The 27,288-nt window shown below is 37.9% G+C and overlaps 2 protein-coding genes and 1 pseudogene across 6 annotated transcripts in view; 1 reads left to right on the top strand and 2 right to left on the bottom strand.

Annotated features, from left to right (window-relative positions):
* NPAT (nuclear protein, coactivator of histone transcription) overlaps positions 1 to 1,584 on the bottom strand; it is a 61,591-nt gene extending 60,007 nt beyond the window's left edge. The window contains exon 1 of one of the 3 annotated variants that reach the window (XM_089915506.1): positions 1,446 to 1,584. In XM_089915506.1, coding sequence (XP_089771632.1) covers positions 1,446 to 1,482 — 37 coding nt within the window. In that variant the 5' untranslated portion in view covers positions 1,483 to 1,584. The remainder of the gene's footprint in view (positions 1 to 1,445) is intronic. The other 2 variants (XM_022561586.3, XM_089915508.1) reach the window with 2 other exon arrangements.
* A 139-nt stretch (positions 1,585 to 1,723) lies between these two features.
* ATM (ATM serine/threonine kinase) overlaps positions 1,724 to 27,288 on the top strand; it is a 140,456-nt gene continuing 114,891 nt past the window's right edge. The window contains exons 1-9 of one of the 3 annotated variants that reach the window (XM_089915491.1): positions 1,724 to 1,879; positions 2,425 to 2,608; positions 5,803 to 5,901; positions 5,985 to 6,097; positions 7,378 to 7,523; positions 11,424 to 11,588; positions 22,975 to 23,140; positions 23,791 to 24,029; positions 25,672 to 25,835. In XM_089915491.1, coding sequence (XP_089771617.1) covers positions 5,830 to 5,901; positions 5,985 to 6,097; positions 7,378 to 7,523; positions 11,424 to 11,588; positions 22,975 to 23,140; positions 23,791 to 24,029; positions 25,672 to 25,835 — 1,065 coding nt within the window. In that variant the 5' untranslated portion in view covers positions 1,724 to 1,879; positions 2,425 to 2,608; positions 5,803 to 5,829. Of the gene's footprint in view, positions 1,880 to 1,912; positions 2,145 to 2,169; positions 2,609 to 5,802; positions 5,902 to 5,984; positions 6,098 to 7,377; positions 7,524 to 11,423; positions 11,589 to 22,974; positions 23,141 to 23,790; positions 24,030 to 25,671; positions 25,836 to 27,288 lie in introns of those variants that run through there. The other 2 variants (XM_089915493.1, XM_022561583.3) reach the window with 2 other exon arrangements.
* Positions 9,685 to 9,815, bottom strand: LOC115801613 (U2 spliceosomal RNA; annotated as a pseudogene).

Genomic DNA, 27,288 nt, shown 5'->3' on the forward strand with positions numbered 1-27,288 from the left:
TGTAAATTATTCCAGTTAGAAAATCGTACTGCTTTCTTAAGACCAGTGGTTCGTGCCCTCCAGGAAACATACTGGCAATATCTGGACACTTTTTTAATTCTCACGACTGGGTGGGGGTGGGGACTGGGGTCCTGCTGGCATCTAATGGATAGAAGCCAGGGATGCTGATAAACATCCCACAATGCACAGGACAGCTACCCATAATAAAGTATGTCAATGTTATTGTGAACTTTGTGAAAGTCTACTTTGGATCTGTTTACATATAATCCTAATTAATATAACAATTACAAGATAGCTAGCTTTTTCCTTAGATGATGTAGGTTAACTGTTGATATTCAGTTCTGATAAAGTGCACAAAAGATTAACCAAACATTAACAAAATATTAGTTTAAACTTAAGTCATTATTTTCTCCAAAAACATATGGTTGAACCATTACCTTCTAATGTTTTCTGCAAAATGTGCTCATCAAGAGCCTGTGCACAAAAGCCATTTTTTTTGGACAGGGCTGAGTACTTAAAATGGAATACGAAATGGATTTTTCTGGCAATAAAATAATGGTAGTAATGGCCGTGGATGCCAGGGGAAGTTTTATCACAGATGTTTACCATTTACCATTCACATATGATGTCTGTAAATCACTGGCTCCGGTTTTGAGATTTATGTGGCTCTCATTCCCAGCAGTACAATCCTCTTTATTCTTTCAGGGGAAAAACAACAAAACCCGTTTCCCACACAGACAATACAGCCTGACAACTGGCAGTGTTACTAATTCTTTTCAAATTGAGGAAAAACTAACTAGGACTAGAAAATGTTTAACTGGAAGGCATTTCCCCTGTGAAAATTCTTGCTAATCAAAAGAACAGGAATTGCTGCTGTCTTAAAGTATGCAACTGGCATTTCAAACCTCTACACTCTACGGCTTCTTGCGGGAGGGTGGGGGATAGAGAGGGAAGATCACCCCATTTGTCCCAAATTCGTAGTTCTAAGGGCTAGTTATGAGAAGGCCGTCAAGAAGGTCCTTCTACAAAGCTGGGTGGCTGGGGAAGTTCTTATTTTTCCTAATTCGGTCCCAGCTCTGACACGGGAAAGTGAGCCCAAGGCTGAAGAACGCAGTCCATCCATCACATAGGCAACTCCCCTTGCAGGGATCCTAATTAAGTGTGCAGGCCTGATTTTCCCACCGGATCCGGGCCTCAGGTGTTTCACCCCGAGCTTCTCTTCAGCCTCCCCTCGCCACGGAGCCTCGGAAGAGAGGAGCATCCACACACAAAGAAGCTTAAACCACCCGAGCCTCCGACTGAAAAAGATTCACCTCCAGTCTGAATTTGCAGGCGGGGAGGCAAAGCCCCAAAGCTTCCCCACCCAAGGAAAACCTTTGGCCCCAAAGGTCCTTCCGTCCTGCTTAGCCTGGTTCAATACCCCTCCCTCCAGCGTCGGCGCTTACCCAATACCAGTCGGGCTACGTCCGAAGGTAACAGCATGATCGAAGGCGCAGAAGGAACCGCAATAAGAGACGAGACCCAGGTAAAAGCCAACACAGCGACAGCTCCTGCGCCGCATCTCCCGGTTCCAGTGGCGGCACTAAACCCGCGGCGATTTGTCCCGCCTCTTTAGCTCCTCGCCAGCCAATCGCTTCCGCCGGAGAAAGAAAGGCGCCGAAATGAAACCCGCCTGGTTCTCCTTCGAACTGTCGTCATATCCGTCCTCATATTTGGACGGGTGAGGCTGAAGGGGGCGAGGAGGCGGGACGAGTGAGCCGGAGCCCGAGCTAGCGGGCGAGCGGCGAAGGCAGGGTTGCACGCCATTGGCGGGCAGTGCGAGCGGCGAACGCAGCGGTTGCACGCCATTGGCGGGCAAGGAGCAGGCGCGTTTCCTAAGGTGAGCCCGTCGTTTTGGGGGTGCGAGTGCTGGGAGCTGAGAGAGTGTAGCGTTTGGCGCGCATGGGCAGACAGTGTCCGGGCGCCCGTCTGCCTTACTGCTTCCGACGGAGACGCACGCTGCGTGGTCACGCCAGGTTTGATCCGGAAGCCGAAATAGTGCGTGGACAGCAGGCTCGGCTCGTGAGGGAGGCGAGTTGAGCGGGATTCTAGGCTTCGGCCATCGCCGCTTCCAGAGATTCCGCCTTGGCTATCCGAGTCCAGCGGTAGGGGCGCGGAAGCAGCGCAGTGGCTTCTGCGTTGGGGAGTTCAGTCGTATCTGACCCGTTCAGTCCTGGCCTTCAGACTCACTCCTTCTCTTCACCTCATCTTGCCCAGCCCACTGCCCTTATCGCTCTCGTCCGCCCACCCTTCCTGCTCCAGCCGATTTAGCCTTGAAGCTGCTTCTTAATGCCCAGAATTGAACCTTCGTGCGCGTACCCTTCCCGTGTCCAGATGTAACTAGATGGCTTGAGTAATCATCTTTTTCTCCCCTCTCATAATTAGTAGTTTTAATCAGCGAGCAATTGGTTTGGGCTTAAACTACAGTCTCGTGATTAAGAGCATGGGCTTTGGTATCACACTCCCGGAGTTCGAGTCAATTAGCTGTGTGACCTCGCTGTACTGTCTTCCTTGTGATAATCCTGTCCTGTGGTGAACACTCAAGAGCGTTGGTGGCTGCTTTTATCAGGTACGGATAAGTAACAAGACTATTAGAATTAAGAATGAAAATGTGATAGAAGAGGATTGTGGTGGTAGAGGAGTGGATGAGGTTCTGTAGAAACGTAGCCTGGGAGAATCAATTCTGTTTGCGGTGAGACCTTGCAGTGTTAAATTGTCCTGGAGGGTGATAGGAACCTTCTAGACAGAAGGGAAAACGCATATAAAGGCACAACGTGTAAAAGGTTCCTGAAGCTCAAGAGTGAGGTCCTGCACTGAATGAAATAGATGTGGGCATTTTTCACGTGTTGAAGTCATAGGAATGGATGAGATCCTACTGTGAGAACATACAGTGAGAAGTAAGGAGACAAGGATGTTCTTTCAGGTGTGGGTGGAAAAAGAACCATCAAAAGAGACTTGTGAAACAGAAAGGAAGGGAATAATGATAACTGCTAACATTTATTGAGCAATTTCTATGTCCCAGGCAGTGTTAAACATGGACACGAATCCTTACAATAAATAACTCTTTGAAGATCTAGTTCAGTTCTAGTATTGTTTTTCATTTTATCATTGAGAAGACAGAGGTTTAGAGAGATTAGCTAACATGCCCAAGGTTATACAGCTTGTAAGTGGCAGAACCAGGTTATGAACTAGTACAATCTGACCACAGACTCCACACTCTTACCGTTAGAAAAGAATGGCATGCTACAGGTAGAATTAGATCTAGGAAGATGGTATTATAAGCATCATTGTCAAATTCTGCAAAGGGACCATCTTGGTTGAGATCCGAAAAGGAACAACGGATTTTCCAGTTCAGAAGCTGTTACCTAGGAAACATGTACCATGCCAATTGCATGGTTGGGAGTAGAATCTTAATCGTTGTGGATTAATGTATTAATTGAATTCAACTTTATCTGGTGACACTCTTACTCTGCCTGTCTACTCTCTAGTTCCTTTGGCCATCTTTCAGTTCCTCCAACATACTTTGCATTTTTTCATCTTGGGACCCTTTGGCTGTGCTAGTTTCCTTCTCTAAGATGTTGGTCCTTTAACTCTTTCTATGATTGGCACCAGTTCATTCAGACCTTGGCTTTATTGTAACTTCCTCTGATACATTTTCCTTGATAGTTTATAAAAAATGATCCGTTCCATTGCTAATGTATATTTGCTTCCTTTGAGTCATATATCACAATTTGGAATTATGCATTGATTTATCAGTGTACTTGTTTATTGTCATTCTTCCCCACTAGTCATGACTCCATTAGGATAGGATTTGTGTCTATTTAGTTCATTATGTGTCTTAACTACCCCTAACATAGTACCTCACACATAGTAGTTGCCCAGTAAATATTGTTGCTTGTCGCAGTGAATGAACATTTCCTGTTTATGTAGATAATACTGAACTGTTTTGTTTTCTTGAAAGTAATCAATCTCTGAGAATTGGATAAGGGGAAAAGCAAGTTCAGAAAAGCCACAGCTTAAAAAAAAAGTTTAGGGCTGTCACTTCTTGGAAGTGTCACATGTTCAGTAAACATGCATTTTTTTTTCACACTACAAATAACATATTAAGAATATAGGTGCTTGGGCTTCACTGGTGGCGCAGTGGTTGAGAGTCCGCCTGCCGATGCAGGGGACACGGGTTTGTGCCCTAGTCTGGGAAGATCCCACATGCCGCGGAGCGGCTGGTCTCGTGAGCCATGGCCGCTGAGCTTGCGCGTCCGGAGCCTGTGCTCCGCAACGGGAGAGGCCACAACAGTGAGAGGCCTGCATACCGCAAAAAAAAAAAAAAAGAATATAGGTGCCTGCCTTTACGGTTCTTTGGATATTGCTAAGGTGTTTTCATTGGTTAGAATCCCAATTTTATTTTCCTTATTGACTCAGGAAGCCTTTAAACTAAGATTGAGCAAGAAGGGAGAGGAGTTCTAGATACAACTATAAGGAATGGAAAAGTAAAAACGACAGTCCTTGTCTTCAAGAGGTATACAATCAAATGAAAAAGGCAATCAAATAAATAATGACCTGTATTCTACAGCATAGAAAAGGAGGTTGTTATAGGGGTAAAAGAATCAGAATGACTTATGGATATAAATGGAGAAGAGAATTAGAGCTATCTGCCAATAAAATAGGTAATCTTACTAGGAAGTTTGTTCTAAGTGAGAGTGTTCAAATAGAGGTCAATAATTTTGTTGGAGAGATTTCTTCCTTTGTAGGAAGATTGGACATGGTCTGTCAGTTGGTTCCAATTTTAAGATTCTGTGAGATTAAGCAGGGGCAGAGTAATATACTTGATCTTGAAAGATTGAGTAGAATTTATGTGGATGGATGGGGAAAGGACTTTGCCCACCTTTGTTTCCTCTTGAGATATATATGTAGTGTAGATATAATAGACAGACGTACATTTTTTCCTTGTTTATAAACATAGTAACAAAAGTGAAGCTTCTTTGTAAAAAGGCTCAGAAATACTAAAACAATGCTTTTCTTGAAAGATTTTTTTTTTTAAGTTTATCAAAGGAAGGTTTGATTATATCAGAAAATCTAAAAGGAGGAGGTCTACTGCAGTGGCATTAAGATATATAAAATATAGTTGACCTTTGACATTTGCAAGGTATATCACTATAGCATATAATTTCCTTCGTTTCCTTTTATAACAATAATATCATTTTTCTCCTACTTTTATGTATTAAATGAGAACCATAAAGCCAGTTGAGATGTAAGTGCTAGGCAAGGCTTACTAGCTCTGATAACCTCTTACATATCCATTCCAAAGCATAAGCAATTTAAGCTTTTGGCTCAGGAAAGTGGCAAGTCACTACGTATAAGAAAGGGTCCTTTTAAATCGTTCAGACAGTGTTAAATCCTTAAGTGCTATTTTCCTTACTCTTTGCCTGGCTGCCTTTTTTTCATCTTTTATATTTCAATTTAAATGTCATGTTTCTTAGAAGAAGAAAAGGTCTCTCCTCTAAGAGATCCTCTTCTTAGAAGAGATCTCAGAAAAATAAAGTAAATTATACCTTACTTATTTTTATCCTGCTACACATTCAACACACATTTGCATGTTAAGGCTTTGTTTTGATATATTCTAAGAAAATCTCATTTAAATATGGAAGTATTAAGAAAAATCATTGTGCATTATAGTATGCCTCTAGCTATACAGTTAGATCTAACTATATATTAATACCACAGTCTGAAATAATTTTACATATATATATATTTTTTTTTTTACAGATGATGTGTTTTCTGAAATTCTGAATCATGAGTCTAGCACTTAATGATCTGCTTATTTGCTGCCGTCAACTAGAACATGATAGAGCTACAGAACGAAGGGTAGTAAATTACTTAAATTTAATCTTTCCTTGAAACAAATGTGTGATTGGTAACTCATTATTTTGTTCTTTTTTCATTTTCAGAAAGAGGTTGAGAAATTTAAGCGCCTGATTCAGGATCCTGAAACCGTTCAACATTTAGATCAGCATTCAGATTCCAAACAAGGGAAATATTTGAATTGGGATGCTGTTTTTAGGTATTCCATTATAAATTTTTTTACTGTCTTTATTTTTCTTTTTCATTTTTATTTCTCTTGTGATTCTTTTTGTGTATGTAGGTCTAATTTAACTTTGCTCCCTTTGTACCCTTGTGCCTTGCATAGGAAATTGGCGCTCAATATTTATCTGAAATATAATTTTTAAAGGGTGTTCATATAGAAAAAGTTAAAATTTTTGAATCATTTGTTCAATAAAATGTCTTAGACATATTTCACTCAAGATTAGAGAGAATTTCATTCATACCAGTTCATTCATAAGACTTTATTTCAAATTAGAGCATAAAAGTAAGTTATATCAAGTCCTTTATTGTTACTTTGATATATTTAAATATTTCTCTAAGTCACTGCCATATGTTAAACTATAATAAAAAAGTAAAAAGGAATTTTAGAAAAACTCTATATGAATGCAGTTAACAAACACAAAACTCTGGCATTGGAAAGACACAATTCATTGCTGAACTGGAGTGGCAAACAGAATTGATGCTTTTTACATTAAGACATAATTTTCAATTACGAAGTCCATTTATAACTAGAAATAGATTGTAAGACTTAGGAAAGATGAATAAAATATTTTAAATTAATATAGAATACTGATAAACTTGAAAGAACATTTTCAGTCAAGGGGAAATATGAGTATTGTTCTTGAACGTTTAGAACAGATAATCTATTTTATTTTTTAGCTCTTATTTGATACTAGATAGACCATTGCAAATATCATTGTAGATAACATGAAAAATATATACTTCTTTTCCTCTGGTTACTTACTTTATTTCAAATACCACAAATATAGTTATCTAAAGATGAATACTGTTTTGCATAAGCTGATCATGTAGGCCAAATATGCACCTGACGTACCCAGCTAATCATGAATATCTTATAGGCAGGCTTCATTTAAAGGCTAGAGACATTACCAACTGCCTAGGAAAGAGATAGGTCATGTACAGAGTAACAGAGTTGAGAAAGAATTGAGAGCCCCTAATAGCATTGCAAGCTTTTAGTGATAAAATGAGAAAGCAGGCAAGAAAGCAATAGAAAATCCTGGAGGTTATAGATTAAGAGCTTTGCAGGCCAGACTTTAAATTGGTGTTGAGGGCTTAGGCCTTAAAAAAGAAATGTAATTGTTTTGTATAGCTGGTACATTGATTGAAGCAATGTGGTTTAAACAATGCTCTTTATGATGGCATGAAGGACTTTTTGAAACTATTATAATAATTTAAGTATTTAATGAGTTTCTGAAATTACATTGCACTTTCTTGAAGAGTTTTACAGAAATATATTCAGAAAGAAACGGAATGTCTGAGAACAGCAAAACCAAATGTATCAACCTCAACACAAGCCACCAGGCAGAAAAAGATGCAAGAAATCAGTAGCTTAGTCAAATACTTCATCAAATGTGCAAATAAAAGTAAGTGCTGTTACTTGGCTTAATAGATTATTGTTACATGAGTTTGGTCTGAATATGGTGAGATAAAAGTTCAGTGCTAACTCTTAATTTCTTGTACATATAATGATTTTTAATACTATAGGTTCAAATATTTGGAGGAATTTATACAAGCATGGAATGATAGAATCTCAGGGTTTGGAAGGATTAAAAAATATTATTGCATCTACCCATTTTTCTTGGATCCCATCTATATGTCCCTGGCACTTAGGTAGCCTTAATGATAAAACATGCCTTTTGAGGCTTTCTTTTCTGTTTTAGTAGTTTTCATAGTAGTGAAAACCTGTCTCCTTTTGTTACTGCTTCTGTTTGCTGAGATAATACAGAAAAATACTAACTCAGTTTTTTCAATATCCTTTTTTCAAATATCCTTTGAGATATTTGAAGTTACCCATGATATTTCCCCTGAGTCCTCTTCTCTAAGCTAAACAGACCTACTTCCTGTTGCTCATATGAGCTAGTTTTTGTGTCACTTCTGAATATTCTTCAGTTTAATTCCCTGTCTCTTAAAGTGTGGGACTCAATTTTATAGGCATATTCTGATTGGTATGGAGTGGAGCAGGACTTCCATATCTTTTATTCTATACTTCTACTGATTCATTCCAAGATCACATTAGCTTTCTTGGCAGTCAGAACCCACACTCTTTAACTAATAGCATGCTTACTGTTGATTAAAAAAAAACCCAAGTTCTTTTTTGCTCCTGATGAGCCACATATCTCCCATTTTGAACTTATACAGTTTTGAAAAGCCAATATTTTTGAACCAAAATGCAGAATCCTAGTAGGCTTATGTAAGGAAATGGTTTTCATACAATGCTGAAAAGCTAGCGGCGGAAATGTTTGTTTAGGGACTTGGACTCAAACTTTGTTTATTTTTCACAGATAAGAAAGTGGCTTTGTGATGCCAGGTTTAGTTTAAGAATCAGAAAAGCCCAATGTTGGTAAACATTATTAAGTAGAAGGATATAGATTGTTAGTGAATGATGTTTCAGAATGGTGGTATGAGACTTGAGTCTAAAAGACAGTGGCTTTAGCAAAAATTTAGTTTTTCGGCTCCTCTGAGATGCCATTTTCTGTGGGTAGCTGCAAGTCCTGAGCAGGGACTCCAGCATAGACAGAAGAAAGCTACACTGAAATATTTTTGCACCTGCTTTTGCTCTGCATCCATTAAAATTTGTATTCTTGGCTACTAATGCTGGGCTCTTAATAGATCTTAATATGGTCTGACAGAATTTGTGAGTGAGTGAGAGAAAGATATTTGTAGCCTATTTGTAGCCCATCAGAAAAGTTTGCAGCTTAGAATTTTGCTTTAAAGTGAAAAAAACCTTCTATTGCAAAATTAACAATGGAGATCACATTTTCATTTTAATTAATTTATTTTTGGCTGCGTTGGGTCTTTGTTGCTGCGCATGGGCTTTCTCCAGTTGCGGCGAGCTGGGGCTACTCTTCGTTGTGGTGTGCGGGCTTCTCGTTGCGGTGGCTTTTCTTGTTGCGGAGCATGGGCTCTAGGCACGTGGGCTTCGGTAGTTGTGGCTCACGGGCTCTAGAGTGCAGGCTCAGTTGTTGTGGTGCACGGGCTTAGTTGCTCCACGGCATGTGGGATCTTCCCAGACCAGGGGTCGAACCTGGAGGAATACACCCTGCCTTGGCAGGTGGATTCTCAACCACTGCACCCCCAGGGAAGCCCGTGATCACATTTAAAAATGTATGAAAGTATCAATATGTTGGTTTATAGGAATAAATGGATGAAATTTTCAGTGTAAGATTATTCAAATGGTTGAAAAATGATATTTTTATTCAAGGCTTTTTTTTCTTTCAAGTTTCACTTTGTAACTTAAACATCTTTAATCTCGGAGCAAAACCAGGAGCTACTATCGTGTCATCTCACTTCTTCAGTTTTTTTTTTTTAAAGGGTTGGAGGGTTGATGAGAATTTAAACACATGTCCAGACTTTGCCAGACTTGCTTAACATTGGTACCCAAGGTATGATGAAAGAAACAGAGATCAGAAAAAAAGAGGTAGATGGGAAGGAACCAGTAAGCAAATATTGTTCAACTATAACAGATGTTATAGTTAAGAAAATGTTAGGAAGACTATAAGAGAGAAATGCACAGGGTGTTACAGCAGAGGGTATTATGATTGTGCATTTCATCATTAGCCAGATGCCTAAAATTATAAGCCATAAATAAAAATGATTTTTTAAACTAATAAGAACAGAAACTACACTTGATCTTAGCCAAAAGGCCAAGAAGCGATGATTTTTTGTTATACCAGTGTATATTTATTTATCATACTTCTAAATATAACTAGTCTCATCATAAAAAATCCTAAACTAGAATATATTCAAATATACATAATGACTTGCACCCTGCTCGTAACTTACAACAAAAAATTTATATGCAATTTTAAGATTGTTAATATTGAAATATGAAAAATTTCAGCTGTGACAGCAATACGATTTACTGAAAGTAACAAATAACTTTTAAATGTACTTTTGTTACCTTTAAGAATATATCCAGGGCTTCCTTGGTGGTGCAGTGGTTAAGAATCTGTCTGCCAATGCAGGGGACGTGGGTTTGAGCCCTGGTCAGGGAAGATCCCATATGCCGTGGAGCAGCTAAACCCGTGTGCCACAACTACTGAGCCTGTGCTCTAGGGCCCACGAGCCACAACTACTGAGTCCACGCACCACAACTACTGAAACCCACGTACCTAGAGCCCATGCTCTGCAACAAGAGAAGCCACCGCAGTAAGCCCGCACACTGCAACGAAGAGTAGCCCCCACTCACCGCAACTAGAGAAAGCCCACGTACAGCAACAAAGACCCAAAACAGTCAAAAATAAATAAATAAAATAAATAAATTAAAAAAAATATATATATCCAGGGACTTCCCTAGTAGCGCAGTGGTTAAGAATCCACCTGCCAATGCAGAGGACACGGGTTTGAGCCCTGGTCTGGGAAGATCCCACATGCCGCGGAGCAACTACACCCGTGTGCCAAATACTGAGCCTGTGCTCTAGAGCCCGCAAGCCACAGCTACTGAGTCTGCGTGCCACAACTACTGAAGTGCGCGAGCATAGAGCCCGTTGCTCTGCAACAGGAGAAGCCACCGCAGTGAGAAGCCCGTGTACCGCAACGAAGAGTAGCCCCTGCTCGCCTCAACTAGAGAAAGCCTGTGCACAGCAAAGACCCAATGCAGCCAGAAATAAATAAATTAAAAAAAAAAAGAGTTCCATTAAAAAAAATATATATCCATTAATTCTGAATTTTCAGGACCTCTAATAATTAAATAAAACTAAAAATTATAGCCTTACATATGTATATATAATAAATGCTATTATAGGACTTGGAAGTAATTTTGCTTTTCAAAGGAAATAGTATTCTCTTTATAATCTTATTCTAATCAGGTTTTTATAAAAAATACCAGGAAACTTTGGGTCACTCAAGGTCTAATGTCAGAAATTGTGAATTATTAAGGTAGAATGAATGATTGTTTTTGCTATATAATCCTATAGGATTGGCAAATTTTTTTTGTAAAGTGACCAGATCGTAAATGTTTTTGACTTTGCAGGCTATGTAGTCTCTGTCTCAACAACTCAACTTTGCCATTTTAGCATGAAAGTAGCCATATACAATATGTAAATGAATAGACATGTTTATGGTCCGAAAAACTTTATTTCCAAAAACAGGTGGTTGGCTGAATTTTGCCCCTGGGCCATAGTTTGCTAATCCGTGTTTTATGAGAAGGAGGTTAGTTAATAGTAAGTTCCCAAATGGAATTATTTATACAATCGCCATTCCAAGCATCCTTAACTTACTTTTCTTAAGATTTATATGTTTTTGTTTGTTTTATTTTTAAATAGGAGCACCCAGGCTAAAATGTCAAGAACTCTTGAATTATATCATGGAGACAGTGAAAGATTCATCTAATGGTGCCATTTATGGAGCTGATTGTAGCAACATATTGCTGAAGGACATTCTTTCAGTGAGAAAATACTGGTGTGAAATATCTCAGCAACAGTGGACAGGTATGGTTTGAAGTTTGTTATTTGTGAATTTTTCCTTGTGAAATGAAATTTCACCAAAAGAGCATTCAGAGTCTATTTATATCCCCCAAATGACCTCACAGTTTAACAGTACTTTAGTGAAATTAAATGATTATAGAATCTGACACTTTTCATGTATTATGTACTTCTTAAATTGTCACTAATAATGTATTTGGTGCCTGCTATCAGAACTAAAATTACAGAATTGAAAGATGCCATACCTGTCCTCAAAGACTTGACAGTCCAATGACAGAAAAAACCAAGTAAACCAAAAGTTATAATGCAGTGAGTTCACAGATCAGTGACACCTAAATGCAACAATGATTAAAGTAGAAAGAAGAAAACCAAGAGAGATGTCATAAAAGGGAAAGCAAGAGAATTTCAAGTTGGAAGTGGTGTGACATTTAAAGTGTTGTAGAAATAATAAGATGTGGAAGTATCCATTAGGACTAGGCAGTTTGCAGGCCACTGGTAAGGTAATTGAAATGAAATAGTAGAATAGAATATATAGGACCCAGTGACTTACAAGATAAGTAGAGTGGGGTGCCATGGAGGTATTGTTGACAGTTTGTAGGTGAGAGGTACTAAGAGACCACAAAGGAAGTTTGGTCAGAGGCTGAAATTTTTGAGTTTATTGATTTCAAAAGTGGAGTATTTCTGGCTCTGGGTGGCTTAATGGGTGAAAATGGTATTTGGCTTTAATGAGGTGACTTTAAGCCAGATGTCAAAGTCTTCTAATACAGCCACCTCTGAAAATTTAGAAACTCAGTATTTTTCATTGAGAAGTATTCAAGATAAATTGTGCTAACTTAAAAGACATTTATCTATATTTTTTACCATCAGTTTATCATTTCAAAATAAGATGTTTGTGGACCATAAACCCATGACCTAATCAGTGGTCTACATTGTATTCTACTGTTCCCACATGAATAAAGGCCTTCTTAGCTATTGCTTAATTTCTTATCTGGGGCCTTTGCTGTTGCTCTGAACACAAAGGAGGCTTTGTTCCAAACAGCCCTCAGTAAGCCTAGTGGCAGCCTTTAGAGAATAGGCCAGTGATATCTAGGGTACACCGACACGTCTGTCACCAAAATGGTTCAGCCTAAATATTTAGAATATTTGTACATTTTAGATTATTACTTGTAACTATGGGTCTCTGAAACAAAGGCAGTCGTTCCTCTAGTCTCTTTACTCTGATTCCATCATCTGGCATGTTCTCTGAAATTCTCTATTTTTAAGCAAACTACTTTCACTTCTAATAGTCTTTTTGTTGAATTTTTTTTTTAGTTAGTTACCTTCTCTGAAATTTACTTCTCTAATGAAGCCTGCTCAAGAAGTGAAGTTTACATTCAAAATATATTTGGTAGAGGTGGTGATTGAAGCCATGGTTATGGATGAGGTTGTCTAGGGAGAGAGTTTAGAGTGAGATGAGAAGATGGCCTTAGTCTTCTAAACCAACATTTCCATATAAATTTTGGAATCAGCTTGTTGATTTCTACAAAAAATCCTGCTGGGATTTTATTGGTATCACGTTGGACCTATTGAACTAAGGAGCAATAGACATCTTAACATAGACTCTTCCAGTCCATGAACATGGTATATCTCTCCATTTATTTACGTCTTTTTTGATTTATCAGCATATAGAATTTGTATATTTTTGTTAGATTTATACTGCAGTAGTTTGTAAATTTTACTGTCTCTTTAAAACATTTTCTCTTCCATGTTGTTCAGAAGTACTGTTGACTTTTGTATACCATATTGATCTGGCACCTTGCTAAAATTGCTTATTAGATCTAGGAGCTCTTTTGTTCATTCTGGGGAATTTTCTATTTAGACAGTTTTGTCATCTGCAAGTAGAGAGTTTTTTGTTCCTTCATTTCTGAGCCATGTGGCCTTATTTCTTTGTTCTACCTTATATTGACTAGGACCTCAGTATGATATTTTTTTTAATGGTAAGATGTACATAACATAAAATTTACCATTTTAACCATTTTTGCATATACAATTCAGTGGCATTAAGTATATTCACATTGTTATGCAACCATCACGACTCATTTCCAGAACTTTTTTCATCTTCCAAACTGAAACTCTGCACCCATTAAATGGGAACTTCCCCTGCTCCCCACCTCCAGCTCTTGGCAGCCATTCTACTTTCTGTCTCTGAATTTGACTACCCTAGTACCTCCTGTAAGTGAAATTGTACAGTATTTGTCCTTTTCTGAATGGCTTATTTCACTTAGCATAATGTATAAGGTTCATCCATGTTGTAGTATATGTCAGAGTTTTCTTCCTTTTTAAGTCTGAATAATATTCCATTGCATGTGTATACTACATTTTGTTTATCCATTCATCTGTCATTGGACCCTTGGATTGTTTCTACATTTGGATATTGTGAATAACTCTACTATGAACATGGTATACACATAGCTCTTTGAGTCCTTGCTTTCAATTGGGTATATATTCAGAAGTGGAATTACTGCATCATATGGTAATTCTGTGTTTAATTTTTTGAGTACCCACCATACTGTTTTCCACAGGGGCTACACCGTTTTACATTTTCATCAGCAATGCACAAGTGTTCCAATTTCTCCACACCTTCACCAACGCTTTTTTTTTTTTTTTAAAGCCACTGGTATTACTTTATCACAAAGGATTCAGATCTTTCCCTGAATTTTCACAAGCACACCATAATCTAGTAATAAAGCACCTCCCCATCCCCAGTTTTGCTTATTTCCCAAACTGATTTTGGCTGATAGTTTCCCCTCTAATATGGTTATCACTTAAAAAACACAAACATTCAAACTAAAGATACAGTGGATTACTAACTGTAACCTTAGCAAGCTTACGTGGATTGTTTGCTACCACATATTACAGTAATTTTACAGTGATCACAAAAAGTCATTAGGTTCTCCTTATTACAATGATGACGAAAAGTAAAAACTCTTGCTGTTTCTAATACTTATCACAAAGAAGAGATGTGCTTATAAGGCAGGAAGTAACACAAAATTCCTTTAGAAGTCATTGCATTTTCACTTTGCTCAAGTTTTCAACTGCACATCCTCAGCAAACCCAGAAGAGTACATCTCACCATCTTAAGTGCACTCCAAAATCTCAAGCTTACTTTAAAAGCCCACAATATGGGTATTTAAAGTCTTTTCGAAGACCTTTCCCAAATACCACACATCTCCAGATAAACCACGTAAGGAGCTTGAAAGCAGTGAAGGATGTTAACCTGCTGATGCAAGTTTCTGACACCAATCTTTCAAGCCACCAATAACCAGCTCTTCAGTTACCTTTTCAGTCCTCCCCATCTTGCAGCAAAGCAATTTTGCTTTTTCCCCTGTACTTAGCAGAGTTCTAAGCATTTTAGAAAGTTTCCAAGCGACTTTTTTTTTTTTTGCTTTCAAGCGATAATTTAACTAGCATTAACAATTTACTATTAACTAGTATTTTCTTGGCCCATGAGCTCTATATAATTCCCCAGAGCTCTGCCTACTGATATTTTCAGAGAATTCCCTTCAACCCACATTCCCTACCACTCCCACCCTCTACAACCCACACCTAACCACAACCCTCCCCCCTTCTCCCTTTCTTCACGCCCACCCCTCCCAGCACCTGTGGTAGGCTTTTCCCTCGCCACCACCCCTCACCTCAGGGTCCTCCCATTTGAACCCTAAGATTACTCTGAAATCTGATCAAGTAAAATCGAAGTTAAAAAACACATAGAGCAAGATGAATCAAAGATCACTATCGGTACCCTGACCACTCCCTTCTTAGTAGGAATGCCCAAACTAGACCTGCCATTTCTATCACAATTGGGGCATGACCAACTCGTACCTCCAGCACAGTACAATGACCCCCCTCAATTTGCCAGTTGGCTCATTGAAGTGTTTGCCTAAGGCATTTCAATCTTGAACACTTTCCCATCACACAGATTATATCATCACACTAAGAATTCCTCCGACCAATGCACAGGAAGGCCGGCGGGTAGATGAGAGGGTCACTGGGATGCATCTGCAAGCTCCATCTACAAGGCAGCACTCTGTGTTGTGGCATCGTGTTAAAATGTTCTACAGCTTAAGAGTTCTCTGGAAGCAATGTTCGTAGCACAAAACTAGTACAACAGAAGGCTGAATTTAGAAGATGCAGCATCTGAAAACCTCCACCCCAGAACAGGAGAGGTGCCTGCTGGCATTCACGTGCCCAGAGATCGCTGCTCCCGGATTACACACTCAAAGCAACGCATCTGCTGAAGGCCCCGGATGCATCTGCTTTGGACTTTTAAAGATTGCCCCCTCATAAGCTCATCTGAAAACCTTAAAGGATGGTCTCCTGAATGAATACAGGGCTTCCTGAGCAAGGCCTGGAAACAGGACAGTGGAGAACTCCTCCTCCTAAGCCTCTGGAAATTCAATCTGTAGACATCAATTTAGGCGGGCTCTCTCCTCCTCCAGGGTCTCCCCTCCTGCACTGCTACGACTCACACTGGACAGGGGCTCCATTTCTCCTGGTGCCACCAGCTTGCCATGATGAACACAGATTACCAGAAGCAACGTTTTAAGTGAAGGGGTAACCTCAAGAGAGTTAAGAGGGAGGAGGAGGGGCAGAGTGAGGTCACAGAAGAGGTAAGCATGGAACCTAGAGGAAAAGTCTAAAGGGGTGCACTGCCACCGCCCTGGGCCAGAACTGTCAGCCCTGCGAAGCTAAGTTCAGTTTCCACAACACCAGGCCTCATCCCCAGGTGGGTTCACAACCCTCTGTACAGGAGTGGCGCCCTCCTAGAGGTCAGGCGCCCCTTCTCCAGCAAGCAGCTGCGACAGCCAGGCCTGGGTGTTGTCCTCCCCCTGGGTTACTGTGGGCACTTCTGACGCAGCTCTTCCCAGCACAGTTCCCCCAACATCTAGTCTCCCCTTCAACCTTCCTTCTCCTGGCACCCCCACCCCCCCAGTCCCATCTAACTCTGCCATCTCCCCCACCTGTCCCCTGAGATCCTAAACTGGCCACCTCCTCCCCCAGAACTAAGCACAGGCCCCCTGCCATCCCTGTCGCTAACTCCTCAACACTTCTTTTTTCTTTTTCTTTCTCTCTTTTTTTGATAATAGCCATCCTAATGTAAATGTGTGTGAAGTGGTGTCTCATTGTGATTTTGATTTGCATTTCCTTAATGACTGGTGATGTTGAACTTTTCATGTGCTTATTGTCCATTTGTATATCATCTTTGGAGAAAAGTCTATTCAAATCTTTTGCCCAGTTTTTAATCGGGTTGTTTGTTTTTTGTTGGATTGTAGGAGTTCTTTATGTATTCTATATTAATTCCTTATCAGATACATGGTTTGGAAATATTTTCTCCCATTCTATGGGATGCCTTTACCTCTGATGATAGTGTCCTTTGATGCACAAAAGGTTTTGCTTTGATGAATACAGTCTATCTATTTTTTTCTTTTGTTGCCTGTGCTTTTGGGGTCATTTCCAACAAATCATTGCCAATCCAATGTTATGAAACTTCCCCCTGTGTTTTCTTCTAAGAGATTTATAGTTTTTCCTCCAATATGATTTTGATTAGGAGTAGTGAGAAGAGACATCCTTCCTTGTCCTGTTCCTGGTTTTAGGGGGAAACATTCAGTGTTTGATCATTAGCATATTAGCTATTTTTAATTAATTAATTAACTTTGGGCTGCGTTGGGTCTTCATTGCTGTACGTGGGCTTTCTCTAGTTGCAGCGAGCGGGGGTTACTCTTTGCTCCAGTGTGCGGGTTTCTCATTGTGGTGGCTTCTCTTGTTGTGGAGCACGGGCTGCAGGCGCATGGGCTTCAGTAATTGTGGCTTGTGGGCTCAGTAGTTGTGGCTCACGGGCTCTAGAGCACAGGCTCAGTAGTTATGGCGCACGGGCTTAGTTGCTCCATGGCATGTGGAATCTTCCCGGACCAGGGCTCGAACCCGTGACCCCTGCATTGGCAGGTGGATTCTTATATGCTGTGCCACCAGGGAAGTTCAGCATATTAGCTGTTAATACAGGTTGAGGACATTCCCTTCTATTCTGGTTGCTCATGGTTTTTTATCATGAATGGATATTGAATGGATATTGAATTGAATTTTTTTCTGTATATATTGAGATAATCATGGTTTTTTTTTTTTTGTGGTACACGGGCCTCTCACTGCTGTGACCTCTCCCGTTGCGGAGCACAGGCTCTGGACGCGCAGGCTCAGCGGCCATGGCTCACGGGCCTAGCTGCTCCGCGGCATGTGGGATCTTCCCAGACCGGGGCACAAACCCGTGTTGCCTGCATCGGCAGGCGGACTCTCAACCACTGCACCACCAGGGAAGCCCAATCATGGGTTTTTTTGTCTTTAGTTTATTGGTATGGTGAGTTATGTTGATCAGTTTTTCACAGGTTGAGTCAACCTTGTGTTCCTGGGATATACTCTATTAGGGCATGATGTATTATACATTTTATATGTTACTGGATTGAATTTGGAGGTGGTGGTGGTTGTAAGGTTTTTAATTATGAATTCAATTTCTTTAATAGATGCAGGATTATTTAGGTTACATATTTTCAGTGACCTTTGGAATTTGTTTCTTTAAGAATTTGTTCATTTCATATAAGTTGTTGAACGTATGAGTGTAAAGTTGTTCTTGAACATTATTGTCTCATTATCCTTTTAATGTGCTTACGCTCTGTAGTGGTATTGCCTCTTTCATTACTGAGTCTGATCTTATAATTATTAGTTCCTTACTTCTGATTGTTTTGGATTTCATTTCTTCTCTGGTTTCTTAAGCTTAGATCATTGATTTGAGAGCTTCTTTCCAAATATGTGCATTTAATGTAATAAGTTTTTCTCTAAACACTACTTTAGTCACATGTCACAAATGTTGACAATGTTGTTTTTTCTTTTTCTTCAGTTCAAAATATGTTCTAGGTTTTTTTGAGGGTTTCCCTTTGACCCTGGATTATTTGGAAGTATGTTGTTTAATTCCCATTCATTTGGGGTAATTCTCCTGTTTTGTTTTCCTTTTGTGGTTTAATGTTATGGTCAGAGACCATGCTTTTTATAACCAAAATTATTTATAACAGTTATGATTTCTTTTATGATCAAGGATAAGGTCTAACTTGGTGAGTGTTCCATATGCATTTGAAAAGATTGTGTATCTGCTATTGTTGCATGAATTATTCTGTACATGGCAGTTAGAGTCAGTTGGTTGATGGTGTTCAGTTGTATAACAAACTGGTGTGAAAGCATGAGTGACAAGTGAGAAAATGGATTAACAAATACAATATTTTCAAAAGTTTTGGTTACAAGGGGAAGGGAAAGGGGGGTCCTATTAAAGAAGAGAGTGATTGGAGTATATATACATGTAATCAGAAGGATTCAGTGAAGAGAGAGTAGTTGAATACACAGGAAAATTGCTCATGTATGTTTTCTGAGAAGAAGGGATTCCAAAGCAAGAGCCCTAAGATTGTCCTAAGGAAGAAAATAGTTTTTCTAATTAGGTAGAAAGGAAGAAAAGTTAAAAACCTTCAGTTGCTTTCTTGTATAACATATAAAATATGGACTTCCCTTCAGGTCTTGGAAGTGCTACGTAGTTTTGCTTCTGCCTATCTCTCTGACCTTAAAGCCCACCCCATCCTTCTAATTTCTGTGCTCTTGCTACAGTGGCCTTTATTCAGATTCTCTAACCCAGTGATTTTCAAACTTTTTTTTAATAGACTTTATTTTTTTAGAGCAGTTTTAGATTCACAGCAGAATTGGGCAGAAAGTACAGAGTTCCCATATATCCCCTGACCTCACACGTGCCCAGCAACATCCAGCACCAAAGCGGTACATTTGTTTCCATCAGTGAACCTACGCTGACACCTCATATCACTCAAAGTCCATAGTTTACACTGTCACTCTTGGTGTTGTACATTCTGTAGCTTTTGAGAAATGTATAATGATATGTGTCCACCATTATTGTATCATAGAGAATAGTTTCACTGCTCTGAAAATCCTCTGTGCTCTGCCTATTTATTCCTCTCTCCACCTTGATCCCTAGCAACCACTGATCTTTTTAACTGTCTCCATAGTTTTCCCTTTTCCAAAATGTCATATAGTTGGAATCATACAGTATATAGTATTTTCAGAGGGGCTTCTTTCATTTAGTAATTCGCATTTAAAGTTCTTCCATGTCTTTTCATGGCTCGATAGCTCATTTCTTTTTAGCACTGAATAATATTTCATTGTCTGGATTTACCACAGTTTAATTATCCATTCACTTACTAAAAGACATGTTGATTGCTTGCAAGTTTTGGAGATTATGAATGAAAATGCTATAAACATCTGTGTACAGATAAGTTTTCAACTCATTTGGGTAAATGCTGAGGAGCGTGATTGCTGGATCATATGGTAAAAGTATGTTTAGTTTTTTAAGAAACTGCCAAACTGTCTTCCAAAGTGGCCATTGTCGATTTCTATATTAAAAATCAGTAAAGCATAATTTTTGTAATTAGTTTTAATTAAAAAATAGGAGCGCTAATATTTTCTTCTGACATAGCTATGGATCATCTCACACACTCCTGTTTAGAAAGTATAAGCTCTTTCTTACCTGTGGCATTTGTTCTTTTTTCAGAGGCTACCCTTTATATGGCCTGTTTTTTCTTGTCCTTCAAGTCTCAGTTTAAATGTCACGGCCATTTTCTGATTGTTTTTCCTAATTTCTTCCTCTCTTTTTATTTTCTACCGTGGTACTCTTTCCTTCATAGTACTTTTGTGAAAATAAATGACACGCTTCTAAATAATTCATGGGTGGAAAGAAAATTCTCAAGGCATGTTTAAAACTGAATGAAAATGAAAATTACAACATATCAAAATTTGTGGAATATAGCTAAAGTTATGTTGAGAGGGTAATATATAGCATTAAATGCCTACATTAGAAAAGAGGAAAGATATCAAATTAATAATCTTAGCCTCCATCTCAAGAAACTAGAAAAACAAACAAATCCAAAGACTTCAAGCAGAAGATAAGAACAGAAATCGATGAAAACAAAACAGTAAAGGAAAATTATTGAAACAAAAAGCTGATTCTTTGAAAACATCAAAATCTAGAACCTCTAGCAAGAGTGAGTAAGGTAAAGAAAGACACAAATTATTGATATTAGGAATTAAATGGGATATAATTGCAGATTCCACAGATACTGAAAGAATAGTAAGGGAATGCTATAAACAACTCTACACACATAAATTTGATGACTGAAAATAAATGGAACAATTCCTTAAAACCACACACTATCAAAACTCACCCAGTGTGAAATAGGTAATCTGTATACTTCTGTAACGAGTAAAGAAATCAAATCTGTAATTTAAAACTTTTCATTAAAAAATTGGGAACAAGACAAGGGTATTCGCTGTCAGCACTCCTATTCAACATTGTACTGGAGGTCCTAGCTAGGGCAGTTAGGCAAGAAAAGGATAATTGGCATACAGATTGGAAAGGAAGAAATAAAACTTCACATTTGTAGATGATATGGCTGTCTATGTGTAAAATCCCAAGGAATCGACATTTAATGATGTCTTTTGGGGTTTTATTTTATTTTAACTCCAGAAACTCCATTTAAAAAAAAATTTATTGAAGAATAGTTGATTTACAATGTTGTGTTAATTTCTGCTATACACCAAAGTGACTTGGTCATACATATATATATATTCTTTTTCATATTCTTTGCGTTAATGGTTTATCACAGGATATTGAACATAGTTCCCTGTGCTATACAGTAGGACCTTGTTGTTTATCCATCCTATATATAAAAGTTTGCATCTGCTAATCTCAAACTCCCAATACTTCCCTCCCCTACACCTCCCTCCACTTTGACAACCACAAGTGTGTTCTTTATGTCTGTGAATCTGCAGAAACTGCTTTTTAATATCATGCTGTTTTGCTACCTGCTCTTTGAGCTTTTTTTGTTGTTGAATTCATGGAGAAAGGGAATTCATTTGGAGGCATGCACTGCCGCCGTTTTTGGAGAAGTAGGACTCTACTCTTGTTGAATGTCTTATACTAGCTTTTTTTTTTTACCCACTTACTAGAGGAATATGTTGGATTCTGTGAGAACTGGGATAATTTCCCCAAGTAAAATAAAAGCCCTGAAAGTTGAGATTTAATCAGAGACAGAGAGTTGCATTGTTGGCTTTTCCTGTTTCAGCACTTTGCTCTTGCCAAGTAATAAGAAGGAAATGCTAAAGATAACGCCTCCTGTTTTTCTGTCTCCAAATTTGTGTGTGTTAATTAATGTTTTTACCATTATTTAGGTATTGCATGTAGTGAAAAAACTTTGGGAAGCACTTGTGTAGAGTTCTATAAAGCCAGATATGATAGGAATCATTTTTCTTACTATTTGATGTTTGAGGTTTTTATATTGTCCTTATTCTTTTGAATTTAACATTTCTGACTTCAAGCTATTTCTGCAGAATTATTTGACATATACAGTTGAAATTATTCTTAAGTCACTTTGCTAACTGAGGACTTCCTAATTATCTCTTTATGGGAAGAAAATCCTGCCTTAGCAACTTTGCTTTTCATTGTGTTGGGAGATAATTCTCAATGCATTTCACGTTTCTGCATGTCATGTCAAAGACATGACACTGACTATTCTTTTCCAGACTGTTTTTTAAAGTATGTTTGTACAGTGAGCCTTGGAAGATAGAGATGACAGAGATGATGGCCTCCCCCAGAACAAAGGACAGGTTTGCTTGCAGCTCATTGCTTGGGATGTCTCTCCTGTATGGTAGCTCATCATTTGAACTGTGTCACCTGTCCCTCTTCACGTTGCTTTTGAGATTGAGGAATTTATGCAAAAATGAAGGTACTCTGGCTACTATCATTGCTGTGAGAAATAAATTGTCCTCTTTCTCTGATCAGGAATTTCATGTCTTCTGCCAACATCCATGAAACTGGCATTCTAATTTGTTGGGTTACAAATAGTGTAAAGTCTCAGATCTTTCACAGTTCTTGACACACTTTACACACATTATTAATCAAATAGCACTAAGACAAAACAAAACAAAACTGTGGAGCATACACTGTCAAGTGCTTTGTTAGGCCTAGCTGAAGGAATTTAGGAATAGAGAAGTTAAGTAGCTTATCTGAGATCTGGCTCTTAAACTGGTGTTCACATACTCTGCTACCTGTAGTTCCTGTCTTGAAGGCAGTTTAATTTATAAAAATAAATATTGATGGAATGCTCTTACTGTAGTAAGTATAAATTAATATAATTTTTAATCTTTTGTCTGTGGAATTATTGAAATTTAAATTGAATTGTGACATCTAAGTTAAATGTTTCGATAGTTTTCTTTTTAAAAACATAACTAACATGGTTTTTTTTTTTTTTTTTTTAAGAATTGTTCTCTGTGTACTTCCAGCTGTATCTTAAACCTTCACAAGACATTAATAGGGTTTTGGTGGCTAGAATAATTGAAGCTGTGACCAAAGGATGCTGTTTGCAGACTGATGGATTAAATTCCAAATTTTTGGATTTTTTTTCTAAGGCTATTCAGCATGCAAGGTAATCTAATCTGTTTTTGTTTTGTATTGGAAATCCATTTGATCTTTTTGCAAGACTGTGTTTTAGATTCAGTAACTAAATTTTACCAACTTGAAAACATCATTGGCCGATTATAGTAGAACTAGTGGATTCCCAAGGAAAGTGTTAGGTCCAGCACTTCCTGAATATCCAATATGCAGAACATGTAATGATGTTCTAGATCTGTCTTGCTTTTTTAATAACAGGAAAAGCTATATGGCCTCTAAGTATTTTTATTTTCCTGAGTTTTGAAGATAGTTGTAATGTGCTAAGAATAAAATGAAATAGGAATATATTTTGGAAATATCAGTATCTTGTATTTGTGTGGCATTACCCAATTTATAATGTGAAATATTTTATAAATGGTAGGTATTACAAATTCGTTTTATATAATTTTAGACAGTGTTTCAGCAGCAGGGAGAGCTAACAGGAGTGATCTCCCAATGCCAAATAGGAACTATTTTTTGTTGTTGCTAAGTAGTGCTGCTGTGATTTTTCTGAATAATTCTGAAAGTAAGGCTACTATTATTTGAAAATCAGAACGTTTTTTTCTTTCAGCACGCAACTTCATTACTGTCTTCAGTTTCTGCATTTTCCCCTGTTATATTAAGTCTGTTTATTTTCTGTTACAGACAAGAAAAGAGCTCTGCAGGTCTAAATCATATCTTAGCAGCATTTATTATCTTCCTCAAGACTTTGGCTGTTAACTTTCGAATTCGAGTATGTGAATTAGGAGATGAAATTCTTCCTACCTTACTTTATATCTGGACTCAACATAGACTTAATGATTCCTTAAAAGAAGTAATTATTGAGTTATTTCAACTACAAATTTATATCCATCATCCAAAGGGAGCCAAAACTCAAGAAAAAGGTATAAAGAAAGTTTTTGCTATTTTGCATTTGCTTCTTCATTGAAATATAGAGGGTTAAGTATGAAATCTGTATGTTATAGGAGGTTATGACCTTCCTCTGGATTGCTTTGCTTGGTAATAGTGTCAGTCATGAGGATATTTTTCACACTTTTTTTTTTTAATTTGAAGCTATGGTAGGTAGCAAATCATATCATGCCTTACCATTTGTTTAGTACAATGCTACCTACGTTTTGTGAGGAATACAAACAAATATGAGACACTATTCCCTCTAGGAGCTGATTATGCAGCAATAATTAGGTGCTAAGAGGTGTGACGCAGACTGTAAGAGTAAAAGAATTTAGAGAAGACAGGATCTTGTTTATCTACATATTGCTTTTATTAGAAAATAAAATAGATAAATGTGAATTGAACCAGCCAGATTAGTCAGTTCCCAAGGAAGATAAATACATATTTGCTAGGGAAACCAGAAATGAATGACTTATCCTCCCTTCATTCCTTTATGTTTGTCGTTCACCAAAAGAGTATTGCATGGATGATGCAGCTCCATTCAGTAGACAGGAACTTTACTGGGTGGAACTGGAATTGAATGAGTTCTCTCATGCTTAGGCTATGTTCTGAATCTGGCTTGTACTAGCCTTTGGACCAATTCATCATGGCTAGTGTAATGACCTTATTAAGGACATTCATTGAATAGTAGCTAAAATAGAGGAAAACTGTTGTAGCCACTTTTTATCAAAAGCAGCTGTGTATGTTTCATGGGCTCTTCTAGTATGTATAGTTAGATGTATTTGTAGCCCATGAAACCACTGGAGGTGAAAGAATGGTGGCTTTCCTTAGTTTTTCATCTTTCACATAGCTCTCACCAGAATGAAAATCAGGCTTATTAAGAGATGGTGAGACATGTTTAGGATTTTAGTTAAGTGCATGTTTAGGATCAGTTGAAAATTGGCAGATGATGAGGCTGTCAGAAACACGAGTATAGTTTTAGTATACATTAATAGACTTTATTAGGTGCTTTAATAGATTAATTAAATTCATTAATAGATTTTAAATAGGTTCTTCGTTTTGTGGGAGGAAACAGCCCCATTGTTCCCCATACTCGTTAGATCGTGGTTGGGAATATTATGCTTACCAGAGTTTGTAGAGTCATCATTTTAAGAGGGACATAAGTTGACTGGAGTGTGTCTAGGGGAAGGTGACTGGGATGATGATAAGTCTGGATAACATGTTATTTGTACACTTGTTGAAGGAATTGGTAATGTTTTTCTCTTAAAGACATACAGAGAAGTTGGTCCTTATGTAAAAGAGGGAAAGTATTAATTTGCTTTGGGGGAGAGAAGAAATTAAAGAAAGTTTGATTGAGATTTTGATTGAATTGGTTAGAGATAGTTAGATCAGAATATGGAAGAATTTTACAAGAAATACAGTTAACTGAGTGTGAAATGTGTGAAATGGACATCATTATGAAGTAGAGCTTGTCAAGGATATTGTCAGAAGAGCCATTAGTACTAAATAGGCTGGACCAGATGTCTTCTAATGTTTCCACCTTAACAGCTGAATAGTTTTGTGGGAGTTGGCAGTGCAAATGGATTGTATGTATAAATTATATTTTAATTTAATAATTATTTTTTAAAATTACAGGTGCCTATGCATCACGAAAGTGGAAGAGTATCTTATACAATGTATATGATCTGCTAGTTAATGAAATAAGTCATATAGGAAGCAGAGGGAAATATTCTTCAGGATCTCGTAATATTGCTGTCAAGGAAAACTTGATTGAATTGATGGCAGATATTTGTCACCAGGTATAGTAGATCTTGTCACATTTTGAAATTTCTCATTCTCCTTTTATTGGCCTGTAAAAAGCGTGTAAAATTACTCGGTACATGTAACTATTCCTTTCTAAACACCATAAATACTTAGCATTGCCCTTCTAACTTAAGAGGTAACTATCTTGCAAATATAAACTTAGGGAAAACTGATGATGAACTTTTCCATTCTTAAAAAAACTGTCTACAAGCAATAAGATTATCCTAACCCTATGTGTTTTCTTTCTTTGTTTTTTTCCTGATTTAGAAATCACCTGACATAAAATTCATTATTTTAAAGGGTGTAATTCAGTGGTTTTTAGCATTTTCACTCTGTTGTGCAACCATCACCACTAATTCCAGAGCATTTCCATCACTGCCAAAACAAACTTTGTACCTATTAGCAGTCAGCCTCAATTCCCTGCTTCCAGTTCCTAGCAACCAGCCACTAATCTACTTTCTGCCTCTGTGGATTTGCCTGTTTTGGACATTTCATATAAATTGAATGATACGATGTGTGGTCTTTTGTGTCTGGCTTCTTTGACTAAGCATAATGTTTTCAAGGTTCTTCCATGTCGTACCATGAATAAGTATTTCATTCTTTTTTATCGCTGAGTAATATTCAGTTGTAGGGATATATTACATTTTGTTTACCCATTCATCAGTTGATGGCTTAATGTTTCTTTTTTTTTCCTCCATAGAAGAAATTTTAAAATTTATGCAATTTTTAAAGGTTATACTCCATTTACAGTTATTGCAAAATATTGTCTATATTCCCCGTGTTGTACAATACATCCTTAAAATAAACTCCCACTCATAGTTTGTTACCCCCCATCCCCCACTGGTAGCCACTGGTTTGTTCTCTGTATCTGTGAGTCTGCATCTTTTTTGTTATATTCACTAATCTGTTGTGTTTTTTAGATTCCACATGTAAGTGATATCATACAGTATTTGTCTTTCTCTGTCCGACTTATTTCACTTAGCATAACGCCCTCCAAGTCTATCCGTGTTGCTGCAAATGGCAGAACTTCTTTCTTTTTTTATGGCTGAGTAGTAGTCTTTTGTGTGTGTGTGTGTATGTGTATATATATACATATGTATATACACTCACCAATCTTTATCCATTCATCTCTTGATGGACACTGAAGTTGCTTCCATATCTTGGCAATTGATGCTGCTGTGAACATTGGGTGCATGTACCTTTTTGAATTAGTGTTTTTGTTTTTTTTGGATATATACCCAGGAGAATTTTACTGGGTCATATGGTAATTTTAATTTTTGAGAAACCTCCATAGTGTTTTCCACATTAGCTGCACCAATTTACAGTCCCCCCAACAGTGTATGAGGGATCCCTTTTCTCCGCATCCTTGCCACTGTTTTTTATTTGTGTTCTTTTTGATGATAATCATGATAACCATTCTGACAGGTGTGAAGTGATATTATGGTTTTG

This window comes from Delphinapterus leucas, chromosome 7, assembly GCF_059928025.1.
Source record: "Delphinapterus leucas isolate spDelLeu-1000000601 "Yukka" chromosome 7, BTC_Dleu_Yukka2, whole genome shotgun sequence".
NCBI classification, from domain to species: Eukaryota; Metazoa; Chordata; class Mammalia; order Artiodactyla; family Monodontidae; genus Delphinapterus; species Delphinapterus leucas.